This window comes from Salvelinus fontinalis, chromosome 4 (genome assembly GCF_029448725.1).
Source record: "Salvelinus fontinalis isolate EN_2023a chromosome 4, ASM2944872v1, whole genome shotgun sequence".
Taxonomy (NCBI): Eukaryota; Metazoa; Chordata; class Actinopteri; order Salmoniformes; family Salmonidae; genus Salvelinus; species Salvelinus fontinalis.
Window position 1 is genome coordinate 52,259,383 of NC_074668.1, and position 14,721 is coordinate 52,274,103.

Consider the following 14,721-nt stretch of genomic DNA (forward strand, 5'->3'; position numbering starts at 1 on the left):
TCAAGACATCAGTCAGGAAGTTAAAGCTTGGTCGCAAATGGGTCTTCCAAATGGACAATGACCCCAAGCATACTTCCAAAGTTGGACAACAAAGATATTGGCCACTCAAGATATTGGAGTGGCCATCACAAAGCCTTGACCTCAATCCTATCGAAAATTTGTGGGCGGAACTGAAAAACCATGTGCGAGCAAGGAGGCCTATAAACCGGACTCAGTTACACCAGCTCTGTCAAGAGAAATGGGCCAAAATTCACCCAACTTAATTGTGGGAAGCTTGTGGAAGGCTACCTGAAACGTTTGACCCAATTAAAGGCAATGCTACCAAATACTAATTGAGTGTATGTAAACTTCTGACCCACTGGGAATGTGATGAAAGAAATAAAAGCTGAAATAAATCATTCTCTCTACTATTATTCTGACATTTCACATTCTTAACATAAAAGTGGTGATCCTAACTGACCTAAGACAGGGAATTTTTACTAGGATTAAATGTCAGGAATTGTGAAAAACTGAGTTTAAATGTATATGGCTAAGGTGTATGTAAACTTCCGACTTCAACTGTACGTGTAAGGGATAAACACTGATGCTTTGTACATTATCTGGAAATAATGGATGACTTGGTACTGCCCGTTTTTATTAGTTCCAGAAATTGTACAGAGCAGAGGCGTTTATCCCACTTATACCACGGTTGCCAAAGAAAACAAGCACACATTTACTGGTAAAAATTACATGTAAATTCATACTATTTCATCCTTCCACTGGTTGTTAGGTTGCTAGAGAAGCGGACTTGTTGTTCATTCTATTTGTTTGATTGCTATGCAGGCTGGCAATGTTCTTATCCCTTGCTTGCTAGCTAGTCAATTATGGCTAACACAGTCATGTCAAATCTGCAGATAAAATAACAACAAAGTAGCTGCATTTGCGTTTGTTTAAGCTGTTTTCTAGTGACATTTATTTGGGTACATCCATGCTACTGTACATACGTGTAGTGCCCGTTGAGGGATGGCACGCTGTCACGCCCTGGCCTTAGTATTCTTTGTTTTCTTTATTATTTTAGTTAGGTCAGGGTGTGACATGGGGAATGTTTGTGTTTTGTCGGTTTTGGGTGGTTATATGGTAAAGGGGGTGTTGGGTGTAGTGTATGGGTTTGTGTTGAGTGAGTGTGTCTAGCTGTGTCTATGGTTGAGTGTAGGAAAGTCTATGGTTGCCTGAATTGGGTCTCAATTAGAGACAGCTGGTTATTGTTGTCTCTGATTGGGAGCCATATTTAAGGTAACCATAGGCTTTAGCTGTTTGTGGGGAATTGTCTATGTCGAAGTGTTTAGTGTCAGCACTTCTGTTTGTATAGCTTCATGGTCGTCTGTTTTGTTGTTTTTTTGTAGTTTGTATAGTGTTTGTTTCGTTTTCGTCTTCTTTCTCAAATAAAGAGGATGTACTTTCCACGCGCTGCGCCTTGGTCCTCATTCTCTCCTAAAGACGATCGTGACACACGCACACAAAGTCAATTTCATCTATTTAAATAAAAGTTTTAAAATGAGAAAATGTCATGTATTTTTTTATGTTTATGTTGTTCATATTTCAGTTGATAACTGCAATATAACTACCTACATTTAATATAATATTACTAACTACATTTAACATAAATAAGTTTTAGTGGGGGAAGGGTGGGGTAGAATCGAGTGGATTGGGACATTGCTAGGCCGATTCTGTCCCAAAAATAGCAGCTTTGGCTCAGTTAAAGGCTCCCGAGTGGCGCATCAGTCTAAGGCACTGCATCTCAGTGCTAAAGGCGTCACTACAGACCCTCATTTGATTCCAGGCTGTATCACAACCGGCCGTGATTGGGAGTCCCATAGGGCGGGACACAATTGGCCTTACGTCGTCTGGCTTAGGGTTTGGGCTGGGTAGGCCATCATTGTAAATAAGAATTTGTTCTTAACTGACTTGCCTAGTTAAATAAAGATTAAATAAAAAATTAAAACAAAGTTCAGGCTACCAGATCTGGGCCGAATGACTCGGGCCTAGTCTATACTGTCATTCATTTCGGACTCGGGCCAGATACGACTGCAAGCAGTTTTCGATTTGGAATGCTGTTATCAGGCCAGATGTGAGCCAGACATTTGTGCTACCTGGGACAGTGCAATTGCACTTGAGATGCGTTTTAAGGCTATGGATGAGAAAGTTATCATTTCCAAACGTTTACGTCAGTTGTATGCGGCTTTGCGATCTATTAACAGCAAGGGTTGCATTAAATAGGTTAAATATTTTTTACTAATGCATTTGACAATTTTCAGTTCATACGCACAAAAGCATTCACTGTGAAAGTTGATAGGCTACAATTAGGCCATTCATGTATACCTTATGCGCAATTTATTGAATCACTGTTTTCTTGCGCAAACCGTGAGCAACACCTGTCAAACTCAGACATGTCTCAAAACACAGGGATTTCGATTCGCACAGGACTAGTATTATCAGAGGACCTTGGAGTAGGTTATTCTGGATGGAATTGATGCTCTCCTGCAATGTTAAAAATTACTGACATAGTAGATTCGGACGGGACTAGAATTACAGATGTGGTGTTTTGTGTTCGTGCACATACACTACCATTCAAAAGTTTGAGGTCACTTGGAAATGTCCTTGTTTTTGAAAGAAAAGCGCAATTTTTGTCCATAAAAATAACATCAAATTGATCAGAAATATATAAGTATACATTGTTAATGTTGTAAATGACTATTGTAGCTGGAAATGGCGGATTTTGTTATGGAATATCTACATAGTCGTACAGAGGCCCATTATCAGCAACCATCACTCCTGTGTTCCAATGGCACGTTCTGTTAGCTAATCTAAGTTTCTCATTTTAAAAGGCTAATTGAACATTAGAAAAACATTTTGCAACGATGTTAGCACAGCTGTAAACTGTTGTTGCTGATTAAATAAGCAATAAAACTGGCCTTCTTTAGACTAGTTGAGTATTTGGAGCATCAGTATTTGTGGGTTCGATTACAGGCTCAAAATGGCCAGAAACAAAAATCTTTCTTCTGAAACTCGTCAGTCTATTCTTGTTCTGAGAAATGAAGGATATTCCATGCGAGAAATTGAACAGAAGATCTCGTACACCGGTGTGCACTACTCTCTTCACAGAACAGCACAAACTGATTCTAACAAGAATAGAAAGAGGAGTGGGAGGCCTACCACTGTTGTGCCATTGGAATACATGATGATGGTGTTGGAGTCGTGCCTGGCCATCAGTCATGAGTGAACAGGGAGTACAGGAGGGGACTGAGCATGCAACCCTGAGGATCAGCGTGGCAGATATGTTGTTACCTACCTTTACCACCTGGGGGTGGCCCGTCAGGAAGTCCAGGATCCAGTTGCAGAGGGAGGTGGCCAAAAGTTTTGAGAATGACAAAAATATACAATTTTCACAAAGTCTGCTGCCTCAGTTTGTATGATGGCAATTTGCATATACTCCAGAATGTTATGAAGAGTGATCAGATGAATTGCAATTAATTGCAAAAACTGAATCCCAAAAAATCATTTCCACTGCATTTCAGCCCTGCCACAAAAGGATCAGCTCAGTGATCAGTGATTAACAAGGGGCACCTGTTAAGTGATTCTCTCGTTAACACATGTGTAAGTGTTGACGAGGCTGGAGATCACTCTGTCATGCTGATTGAGTTCGAACAACAAACTGGAAGCTTCAAAAGGAGGGTGGTGCTTGGAATCATTGTTCTTCCTCTGTCAACCATGTTACCTGCAAGGAAACACGTGCCGTCATCATTGCTTGCACAAAAAAGGGATTCACAGGCAAGGATATTGCTGCCAGTAAGATTGCACCTAAATCAACCATTTATTGGATCATCAATAACTTCAAGGAGAGCGGTTCAATTGTTGTGAAGAAGGCTTTGCGCGCCCAAGAAAATCCAGCAAGCGCCAGGACCGTCTCTTAAAGTTGATTCAGCTGCGGGATCAGGGCACCACCAGTACAGAGCTTGCTCAGGAATGGCAGTAGGCAGGTGTGAGTGCATCTGCACGCACAGTGAGGCGAAGACTTTTGGAGGATGGCCTGGTGTCAAGAAGGGCAGCAAAGAAGCAGCTTCTCTTCAGGAAAAACATCAGGGACAGACTGATATTCTGCAAAAGGTACAGGGATTGGACTGCTGAGGACTGGGGTAAAGTCATTTTCTCTGATGAATCCCCTTTCTGATTGTTTGGGGCATCCGGAAAAAAGCTTCTCCGGAGAAGACAAGGTGAGCGCTACCATCAGTCCTGTGTCATGCCAACAGTAAAGCATCCTGAGACCATTTGTGTGTGGGGTTGCTTCTCAGCCAAGGGAGTGGGCTCACTCACAATTTTGTCAAAGAACACAGCCATGAATAAAGAATGGTACCAACACATCCTCCGAGAACAACTTCTCCCAACCATCCAGGAACAGTTTGGTGACGAACAATGCCCTTTCCAGCATGATGGAGCACTTTGCCATAAGGCAAAGTGATAACTAAGTGTCTCGGGGAACAAAACATTGATATTTTGGGTCCATGGCCAGGAAACTCCCCAGACCTTAATCCCATTGAGAACTTGGGGTCCATCCTCAAGAGGCAGGTGGACAAACAAAAAAACACAAATTCTGACAAAATCCAAGCATTGATTATGCAAGAATGGGCTGCCATCAGTCAGGATGTGGCCCAGAAGTTAATTGACAGCATGCTAAGGCGGATTGCAGAGGTCTTGAAAAAGAAGGGTCAACACTGCAAATATTGACTCTTTGCATCAACTTCATGGAATTGTCAATAAAAGCCTTTGACACTTATGAAATGCTTGTAATTATACTTCAGTATTCCATAGTAACATCTGACAAAAATATCTAAAGACACTGAGGCAGCAATTAATATTTGTGTCATTCTCAAAGCTTTTGGCTTCGACTGTATATTTTAGATTTCAGATTCTTCAAAGTAGCCACCCTTTGCCTTGATGACAATTTTGCACACTCCTGGCATTCTCTCAACCAGCTTCATAAGGTAGTCACATGGAATGCATTTCAAATAACAGGTGCCCCTTGTTAAACGTTCATTTGTGGAATTTCTTTCTTTCTTAATGCGTTTGAGCCAATTAGTTGTGTTGTGACAATGTATGGGGTGGTATACAGAAGATAGCCCTATTTGGTAAAAGACGAAGTCCATATTATGGCAAGAACAGCTCAAATAAGCAAAGAGAAATGACAGTCCATTACTTTATAACATGAAGGTCATTCAATCCGGAACATTTCAAGAACTTTGAAGGTTTCTTCAAGCGCAGTCGCAAAAACCATCAAGCGCAATGATGACACTGGCTCTCGTGAGGACCACCACAGGAAAGATAGACCTAGAGCTACCTCTGCTGCAAAGGATAAGTTCATTAGAGTTAACTGCACCTCAGAAATTGCAGCCCAAATAAATGCTTCACAGAGTAACAGACACATCTCAACATCAACTGTTCAGAGGAGACTGCGTGAATCAGGCATTCATGGATGAAATGCTGCAAAGAAACCACTACTAAAGGTCACCAATAAGAAGAAGAGACTTGCTTGAGCCAAGAAACACGAGAAATGGACATTGGACCGGTGGAAATTTGTCATTTGGTCTGATGAGTCCAAATTTGAGATTGTTGGTTCTAAACGGCGTGTCTTTGTGAGACGCAGATGATCATTAAACTGAAGATCACCAGTCTCAACGTCAACAGTGAAGAGGCGACTCCGGGATGCTGGTCTTCTAGGCAGAATCAAAGAAAAGATTAAGATGGGAAAAATAACACAGACACTGGACAGAGGAATTCTGCCTAGAAGGCCAGCATCCCAGAGTCGCCTCTCCACTGTTGACGTTGAGACTGGTGTTTTGCGGGTACTATTTAATGAAGCTGCCAGTTGAGAACTTGTGAGGTGTCTGTTTCTCAAACTAGACACTCTAATATACTTGTCCTCTTGCTCAGTTGTGCACCGGGGCCTCCCACTCCTCTTTCTATTATGGTTAGAGACAGTTTGCGCTGTTCTGTGAAGGGAGTAGTACACTGCATTGTACGAGATCTTCAGTTTCTTGGCAATTTCTCACATGGAATAGCCTTAATTTCTCAGAACAAGAATAGACTGACAAGTTTCAGAAGAAAGGTCTTTGTTTCTGGCTATTTTGAGCATGTAATCGAACCCACAAATGCTGATGCTCCAGAATCTCAACTAGTCTAAAGAAGGCCAGTTTTATTGCTTATTTAATCAGCAACAACAGTTTTAAGCTGTGCTAACCTAATTGCAAAAGGGTTTTCTAACGATCAATTAGCCTTTTAAAATGATAAACTTGAATTAGCTAACACAACGTGCCATTGGAACACAGGAGTGATGGTTGCTGATAATGGGCCTCTGTACGCCTGTGTAGATATTCCATAAAAATATCTGCCGTTTCCAGCTTCAATAGTCATTTACAACATTAACAATGTCTACACTATATTTCTGATCAATTTGATGTTATTTTAAATGGACAAAAAAATTTGCTTTTCTTTCAAAACAAGGACATTTCTAAGTGATCCCAAACTTTTGAACGGTAGTGTAATTACATTACTGATCTCCCCCAGTAAAACAAATCCCGTCCGAATAGGGCAAAATAGAGCCTGACCTATAGCATATCAGAATCACATCAATCAATTGGTTATAACAAACGGAACACCATAACACGTGACAGAAAAATGGATGCAGAGGATGTGACAAACTCGAAACGGGGGAATGTTTACTGTTTGCTCAGGACGTAAAGGGAAAGTCATGTGTAGAATAATTTTGACTAGTTGTGAAAAATACTGGAGATCAAGAAAAAGAAGGTAAGGAGCAAGCGCTGCGTGCATATTATGTGTGCCAAACAGGTGCTGTTAGATTACAATATCATTTCTGACCGTTTGGAACAATGTAAACACTAAATAAATTATAAGCGTACCAGAGAGTCTGTTGGTACCTTTATTACAGCAAAAACTAAAAACAGTCACATTCATTCGTGAATGCAATTTGCAAAATGGAACTGTTTATTTACTGTTTAACTTCTCTAGGGTAGGTGAGACGCTAACGTCCCACCAGGCCAACATCCGGTGAAACTGCAGAGAGCTAACATTTTAAATACACCATTCGTTGTATTAAACATTCTTGTAAATACATGTATCTTACATCATTTAACAGATGAACGTCTTATTAATCCAGCCGCTGTGTCAGATTTCAAAAAGGTTTACTGCAAAAGCAAACGTGATTTTCTGAGGACGGCGCCCCACACACACAAGTATTACTAGCATTTTCCAACCAAGCATTAGCGTCACGAAAGTCAGAAATAACAATAAAATAAATCGCTTACCATTGAAGATCTTCCTCTGGTGGCAATGCCAAGTGTCCTTACTACACAGTGAATTTTCGTTTTGTTTGATAAAATCCATTTTTATAGCCTAACACGAAACATTTGTAAACCGGTTGCGTCGTTATTTCCGTCTCATTCAACTTTGGACGAAGCTTTTGTGGTAATTACACACACTAAACAACCGTTTATCCAGTCATGGTTGGTTTCATTGCAATCCTCTGGTTGTTACTAACACAACCATACATGATGGCTCTTTTCCCGGGACGTATTGACCGAAACAAAACGATTTGAAGACACCAATCAATGACCTCATTGCGCACCAATGGTAGGACCGGTCTATCGTTGATTGACTGTATTTTGGCCCAATGACCACTGATCATCTTGAAATTTAGCTCAGCCAATGAGCTGAGGTAAACGGCAATATGTAATGGTTATACGTTTGAAGACCAGCCTTTGTCGTAAACTCTGGCGTAAAAGAGGTTCATTCACCATTGCAAATCCTACTTGACGGAGCCCCGAGTGTTACGCATAGCAGTAACATATTTAATAGCATTTTCAACAAGTTTATATATTTAAATTATGGCGAATAAATCAGGAAAAGCTAAAACAAAGTCTAGATATACAGATTTAATCCAAATTATAGAGGAAATTGATAGAGACAGCCCCCCATCTCACAGCTAGCCTTCAGGGAGCTGCTCATTCAGGAGCTTGCTAGCTACAGCAAGTCCTCTGCAGCACCTTCTGCTCAGTCAACCAGTGGTGTTCACCTGCCCAGATTCATCTCTGCAGGCATGAATGTGCCTCAGGGCAAAGAGGTCACAGTGGGGAGGAGACGTTGTGCCCTTTGTCACAGGAAATGCCCCATCACCTGCACCACCTGTTCAGTAAGCCTCTGCTTTACAGCAGAAAGAGGGCCATGGCACCAGCAGCACAATATTGTGTAAAGGACTGAGGGTCTTCACAATATTTATCTATTTATTTCTTTATAAAATATACAATATTGTAAATAGAAAATGTGTAAATAGTTACCCTTGTTATTTGTTTGTTTATTATTATTTTTTTCATATATATATTTATTTTTGGGGGGTGTGTTAGAATAGCATTTATGTATTTTGTATGTAGTTCTTTCCTTGAAAATGTATCACTGTACCAATTCGGCCACTTGGGTACATTTGGGTGCATTTGTGTGGGACACCTGGGTGACTTCATGCTCAATGTCATGTAGCTAGCTCATTTTTGAAGTTATCTGTCTAAAACTTTGCTCAGCTATTGTTGCCATCTTATGTTCTTCATTCAAATCATCCACAGCATCCTATCTGTATGTTTGGCTGTTCTTGGTCATTTGAAAGACGATGCAGCAACAATAAAAAACAGAAAAACGTATGTTTATTTCCTTGTATTTTCTTCTACCAGATCTATTGTGTTATATTCTCCTACATTCAATTCACATTTCCACAAAATTCAGAGTGTTTCCTTTCAAATGATACCAAGAATATGCATATCCTTGCTTCTGGGTCTGAGCTACAGGCAGTTAGATTAGGGTATCTCTTTAGGCGGAAATTGAGAAGAAGGGGGGGTACCCCAAAAAAGTTAAGCTAATTATTCAAGCCTCACTTTATTTTATCTTAAAACTAAAATGCTTGATTGCATTTCAAATTATGAATGACTCGTATGTGTAATAACATGAACAAATTAATTATTGATTGATACAGTAGCCTATATAAGTATTGAAATATAGGCCTAAGTAAGGTACAGTATTAAGACTAAACAGGAAGCGCTCTTTGGCTGCTATACTAAGCTTACTAATGATAATGACATTACTTATGATCATAATAGTAATGATAACAATAAGGAGATCAAGAAAAAGCAGCGATATTATTATTATAAATATAATTTTTCTGACAATTTGGAAGACTAAATAAATTATAAATAATACCAGAGGCTGTTCTAACAAAATAAAGTGTAAGGACTTTATTACAGCAAAGATTAAAAACAGCCTAATTGTTTACTTGACATGTCATTGCGGGAGGCTTTTGCTCGCGAAAACAGTAGGCTATTAAACAAACACTCAAACAGGCAACAGAAGCAGGATCTTATTCCTGTAGATATATTGATGATTTATAAAGCCAGACAAATGTAACAGGCTACTGATTATAGACCTAATTAAATTGGAGTTTCCTTTCCTCACTTGCATTGTTCTCAACACCAATATGCTTGTTAAATGTGCTTATATGCACATAGCAAAATGGTCTAGGAAAAGGCGCCAATTCAACAGCACACTGATGTGTTTCTGAACTGCGGACAGCAGCCACTATCCAGTGCAGGAGGAAGCGCATTTTATATCGAATACGGTTATTTTTATTAGTGTTGCACCATTGTTCTTATGTAATATAACCATATACAATTTCAGTAGCACGTCTTAGACTGATGGACTGTGTCATCCCCACGGCCTCCTCAATGAATCAGTTCACTCCGACAGTTGTTGCGAACACAATGAAATAAAAAATAAAAAAGGTTTTTGCTACTGCTCGAATTAAGAAATCTCGGTCGGTCAACAGCCTATCGACCAAACAATCGACGAGTCGACTAACTGGGGTCAGCCCTAGTCCCATTCCATGTTTGTATTATTTCTATTGATTGTCTATCACTATGTGCCATCAGGGTGATTGCCCACGAAACTCGAACAAAAGAGGACCGTGATTCTTTTGATTTTCACTGATTTTATCCATAAAAGGATCCTTTGGAAGAAGGTGTGATTACATTATTTGACATTTGTATCTTAAAGCACAATTGAGAAATAATTAATTGAAGCTTTGGCCTTACATTTTGGCCTTACTCAGGCCTACTTTAGAAACCAGAATATTTCATCTGTCATATGAAGCTTTACCACTTGCTCTGTAATATGAGTAGTATTTAGATTTATTTATTTTAAGGATTTTCTTGCATTCATTTATGAATAAAGATACATTTAAACATGAATATTGAAAAACATTTTCCAATATGTTGTTGATCATAATATAAATCTACAGCAGGGGTTCTTAAACATTTCTAGCTCGAGACCCAAATGAGAAATGAATGGTCACCTCCTGTGACCCAAATCGTCCTCCAAACGACCCAAATGAATTATAGATGCGATTATAGATGTATTCTCATAACTTGCGATCCACCTCGTACATGCCCAGGGTCCACTTTGGGTCCTAACCAATAGTTTAAGAAAGAAAACCTGATCTACAGGCATATATATATCAAAGTTCCAGAGTGGGATCTCACCTAGTTTTAGAGTTATGATAAAAAATTGTAGCATTATGATCCAATTCCCTTGTAGCACATACAGATGAAACATTATGGAGTCTTAAAGGAGGCCTGGGTCAAAATGTCACAAATGTTCCAACTTCAATTAAAGGAATAATCCACCCAAAACCACAAATTCGTAAGATTTATAGTGTTAAATAACACTAACATGTGGGAACAAGGTTATAACAAGGTTCATAGCAGCATGTGAAAATCTGTTGCAGCACAAGTCGACTACAAAACCCATAATTCAAAGCTATCAATTTAGTAAACTATAATCTCATCATGTTCAACTTGCAGTTCATCTCAGTCTGCCTCAATGTGCAGACGTTGCTAGCTATGACAACGGCCCTTTCCTACAAACACACAGGGAGCATTGTGTGATAGAGTTGAATAAGTTGGTACACTGTTTAGATTGAGCACATCTAACTGAAATATATACTTTGTCATGACGATATAAACGGATGATTTGGTGATCTGGAGTGCAAGTAATTGTTTTAAAAGCGTTATGAAATGTTATATTGTGTTTTTCTCCCATCTCCAGTGATGAGTACCGTATATGTATGACGCGTTCCTACATGATTTCCTGATTTCACAGACAGTCCACTTAAAAGTTAAAACATGGTGAAGTTAGTTATTTTACCCACTCATAAAGCATTCAAAAAATTGACAGGAGTTTAAAGAGTTTATTTCTGGGGGTGGATTATCCCTTTAATTATTTCTCAGTTACACTTTCAGACACAAATGTCAAATATCTGTCAACAATCCTTCTTTCAAAGGACCCTTCTATGGATGCGATTTCACAAAAATCCCCCAAATCATGGTCCTGTCCTAGTTCGGTGAGGAATCACTCATCATAATGCTACTGGACAGTGACGACTCAAGTAGGTCTATGCCACTTCCTGACATGAGGACCTCCATGCCTAGACAGTCGCTAGGTCGGGGGGGTAACTGATCCTTGAAACATCTCCTAATTCTACAAAGCAACAACAAAACTGCCATCAAGGCCTCAAGTTTTCACAGGCCTAGTTTTCACTTGCCCATCTCTTGCCTAAACTATTCTAGACCATTTGGCAGGCTGTTGCACAGTGTGAGCTCTGAAACACAGGCGGTTTCTTGTGGTTCAGTTGTTCACTCACATCCCGTAGTCTCTTTTCTAACTGTTTCTTCTTTTGCTGAACCAGTTCTTCCTTAGAATTGGCACTGTTTTCCTCAATGCCCCCTGCGAGAGACACACAGTGCCATGCAATAAGTTCCCACATGCTGTACCTTGCTGATGTGGCAACAAGCTGCACATCTTGGCCTCTCTAACATCTAGTTTTTTTCTGTGTTTTGGTGGTGGTAATGAGTCCACTTAAAATTCTATTGGACCAAAACAATAGTTCCAGTTCAAGTCAGTTTTGCTCTCTTGAATTAGGATATATTTCTGTTGTCGCATTCAACACAGAAGTACTGTACGTGAATTGCCAAACTGCTCTGCATACGAGACAATTTTATCTGAACTGAAGGCCAATTTTCAATGAACCACTAAAACCAGACATGCAAAGGGTGGGAGGGTAAGTAACCTCAGTTCAAAAGGGGGGGGGGGAACAAATGCAAGGGAGCTTTAAAGCATTTAGGCAACAGACAGAGAAAGGAGAGGTTTATCCCTGATGAAGCCGTAACCATTAGTGACTGGAGAAGGGCATCTGTGAAAACACCAAGAAAGAGGAATAGTTCACAACTTACGTAAAAGTTTCCGCTGCTTTTTCTGCAAACAGGACTTGACGTATCGTTCGAGCTCACGAAGGGTTGAGGGTTTGAGTGTCTCAAAGTCTATCTCTATCTCGTCTGGATTGGAGTCACGCAACGATGGCTCCCGGGACTGGATGATGTGGACCACCCTGCCCAACTTCTCACCCGGAAGACGGTTGATGTCAAGGCTGAGCTGGCGCTTCTCGTCGTACGACATGGGAAGGGACGGCTCCTCTTCTGACTCATTGTTCGCCACCACCCCCTTGGACCCTTTCTTCGGTTGCCTGAAATTGTTTTGGTCAGATATTTGTTAGGCCTACAGCTTTTGCCTCTCTGAGGATGTTCAGCTTAGCACTGAGAGAAGTTCAAAGAAAATATGATTTGTGACAGACTGACATGTCTGGATCAGGCTACATGGGGATACGAGTTAAAGTGTAACACTGTTGCAACAAGAGGCATAGTAACAATGATTCATCCAAAAGCAAAGGTTACTGGCAGTTTTAAGCAAATTACTTGTGATGCTCAGGACAGTGTGATGAATTACGAAACACAGATATGAAAAGACTGGGCAGTAGTACCTGGTAGCCACCACCATGCTGTTTGGTTTCCGGACTGGAGCCTTCTTCTGATTAGCTGGCTTGGCTTGGGGTGCCGACTTGGGTTTCTTCTTGTCATCAGCCTTCCCCTTGTCCTTCTCTTTCTTCTTATCTTTTTCCCTTTTCTCCCTTTTCTTTGGTTTACTTACTGGGGCCTGTGACAGAACAGCCAGCTGTTCGTGAACGGCCTTCAGCTGAGGAGAAAAGCAAAGTCAAGAGTCACCCATGAGTCCAGATGTTGGTGTATGTAGGGTGAAGCTTATGCAGGGACAAGATACTTGGAGTGATGGCAAAATACAGGCATCGATGGTTAGCTTAATGTGTGATGTTGGCACGTGTAACTTGTTGCACGCCACAATTATGACAGTGATATTAGTTATTTATTAGCCATGGGAGGGAGGGACATTTTCTTTTCCCTTTGAAGGAGTCTCATTTTATCGCCAATTCATGCATTTGCTTGATTGACTTGGCTTTTGTGGCATCTTAAATCATCCTCAAGTTATCTTATTCATGTATTGTTATGTGCATTAATTAATGGAGTATTCAGTACTCGTGTTTCTGCATATCTTCTCAAATGAAAGCTGAAAATGTTAAGAGGAAACAATCAAGTGTGTGATGTGTATAATGTACATTGATTTATCGCAGAAAAACAGTAGGATACTGGCATGCAAATGAGGTGTCTCAATAAATAATTTCCCATTGGCCTGGGAAAAAAGCGGTAGGAAAAACACACCGGGGCCACCCAGCCTGTACTGCAGCTATCGAACACTTTAAAACAAGAAGCACATGCTGACTCCCCATGTGACCCATTGACTGATTGCTTTTTGAAGAAACAAATATGTAATATAGAACAAAAAAACAAACAATATAATAACTTAATTAAACACCCTAATAACACTGACATTTCCTTGTCTTCAGCACGAAAACATTGGTCTTTTTTATTCCACTTGAAAAAAGGAGGAAATATTTTAAGTGAAGCTACAATGCGGAAAAAGCATTTGAAATCATTGCCAGAATCATAAAAAAATACTGCTAACACTATCACCATTCGCCACCAGCCAACACTGTCACAAAGTTTTATTAGTCGTATTTACAGAATACACATGGTTTACATCGTCCAACGAAATGCTTACCACCATGAAAACTAACATTTCCTTTAAAAAACACTAAAATAATGCAACAATGGAGGGAAAAAGTAACTATCAACTTATAAAAAAACTTAGAAAGGACTATCTAGGCCTACATGACAAAGAGCAAGCTGACTACTGAGGGAAAGACCATCTGCTGGGGATGGATAATAGTATTCGAATACTTTAACACGGAAAATTGTATTGAAATATCCATGTGACATTGTAACATACTACAAAGATATACCATTACATTTCAAATTATTAATTTAATAAAACAAACTTTTCAATGTAGTTTTTATGACATGAGCCCCATAAAAAGACTGGAGGCCGACCGGTAGCATTCACGTGTGTAGCTTGTTTTTTATGTTGGCCAATCAGTGGCAAAAAGGCTCAATGTAATTAAAAGTTAGAGATATGAGAAGGAGTAGGCTACAACGAGAAACCAACAGGTACGCTGTTTAATCTTAATGGGGTTGGGTAGAAAGCGCAGCATGTACAGTGCATTCAGAATACATTCAGACACCTTCCCCTTTTCCACATTTTGCTACGTTACAGCTTTATTCAGAAATTGTTTAAATATATATTTTTTACATCTATCTACACACAATACCCCAT

General features: G+C 39.9%; 1 protein-coding gene across 9 annotated transcripts in view; it reads right to left on the reverse strand.

The window, feature by feature from the left end:
• LOC129853978 (bromodomain-containing protein 3-like) overlaps positions 1-14,721 on the reverse strand; it is a 39,804-nt gene that overhangs the window by 9,109 nt on the left and 15,974 nt on the right. For 8 of the 9 annotated variants that reach the window (XM_055920561.1, XM_055920556.1, XM_055920555.1 and 5 more), the window contains 3 exons: positions 12,959-13,170; positions 12,375-12,664; positions 11,786-11,868 (listed from right to left, as the gene is read on the reverse strand). In XM_055920561.1, coding sequence (XP_055776536.1) covers positions 11,786-11,868; positions 12,375-12,664; positions 12,959-13,170 — 585 coding nt within the window. The remainder of the gene's footprint in view (positions 1-11,785; positions 11,869-12,374; positions 12,665-12,958; positions 13,171-14,721) is intronic. The other variant, XM_055920559.1, reaches the window with a different exon arrangement.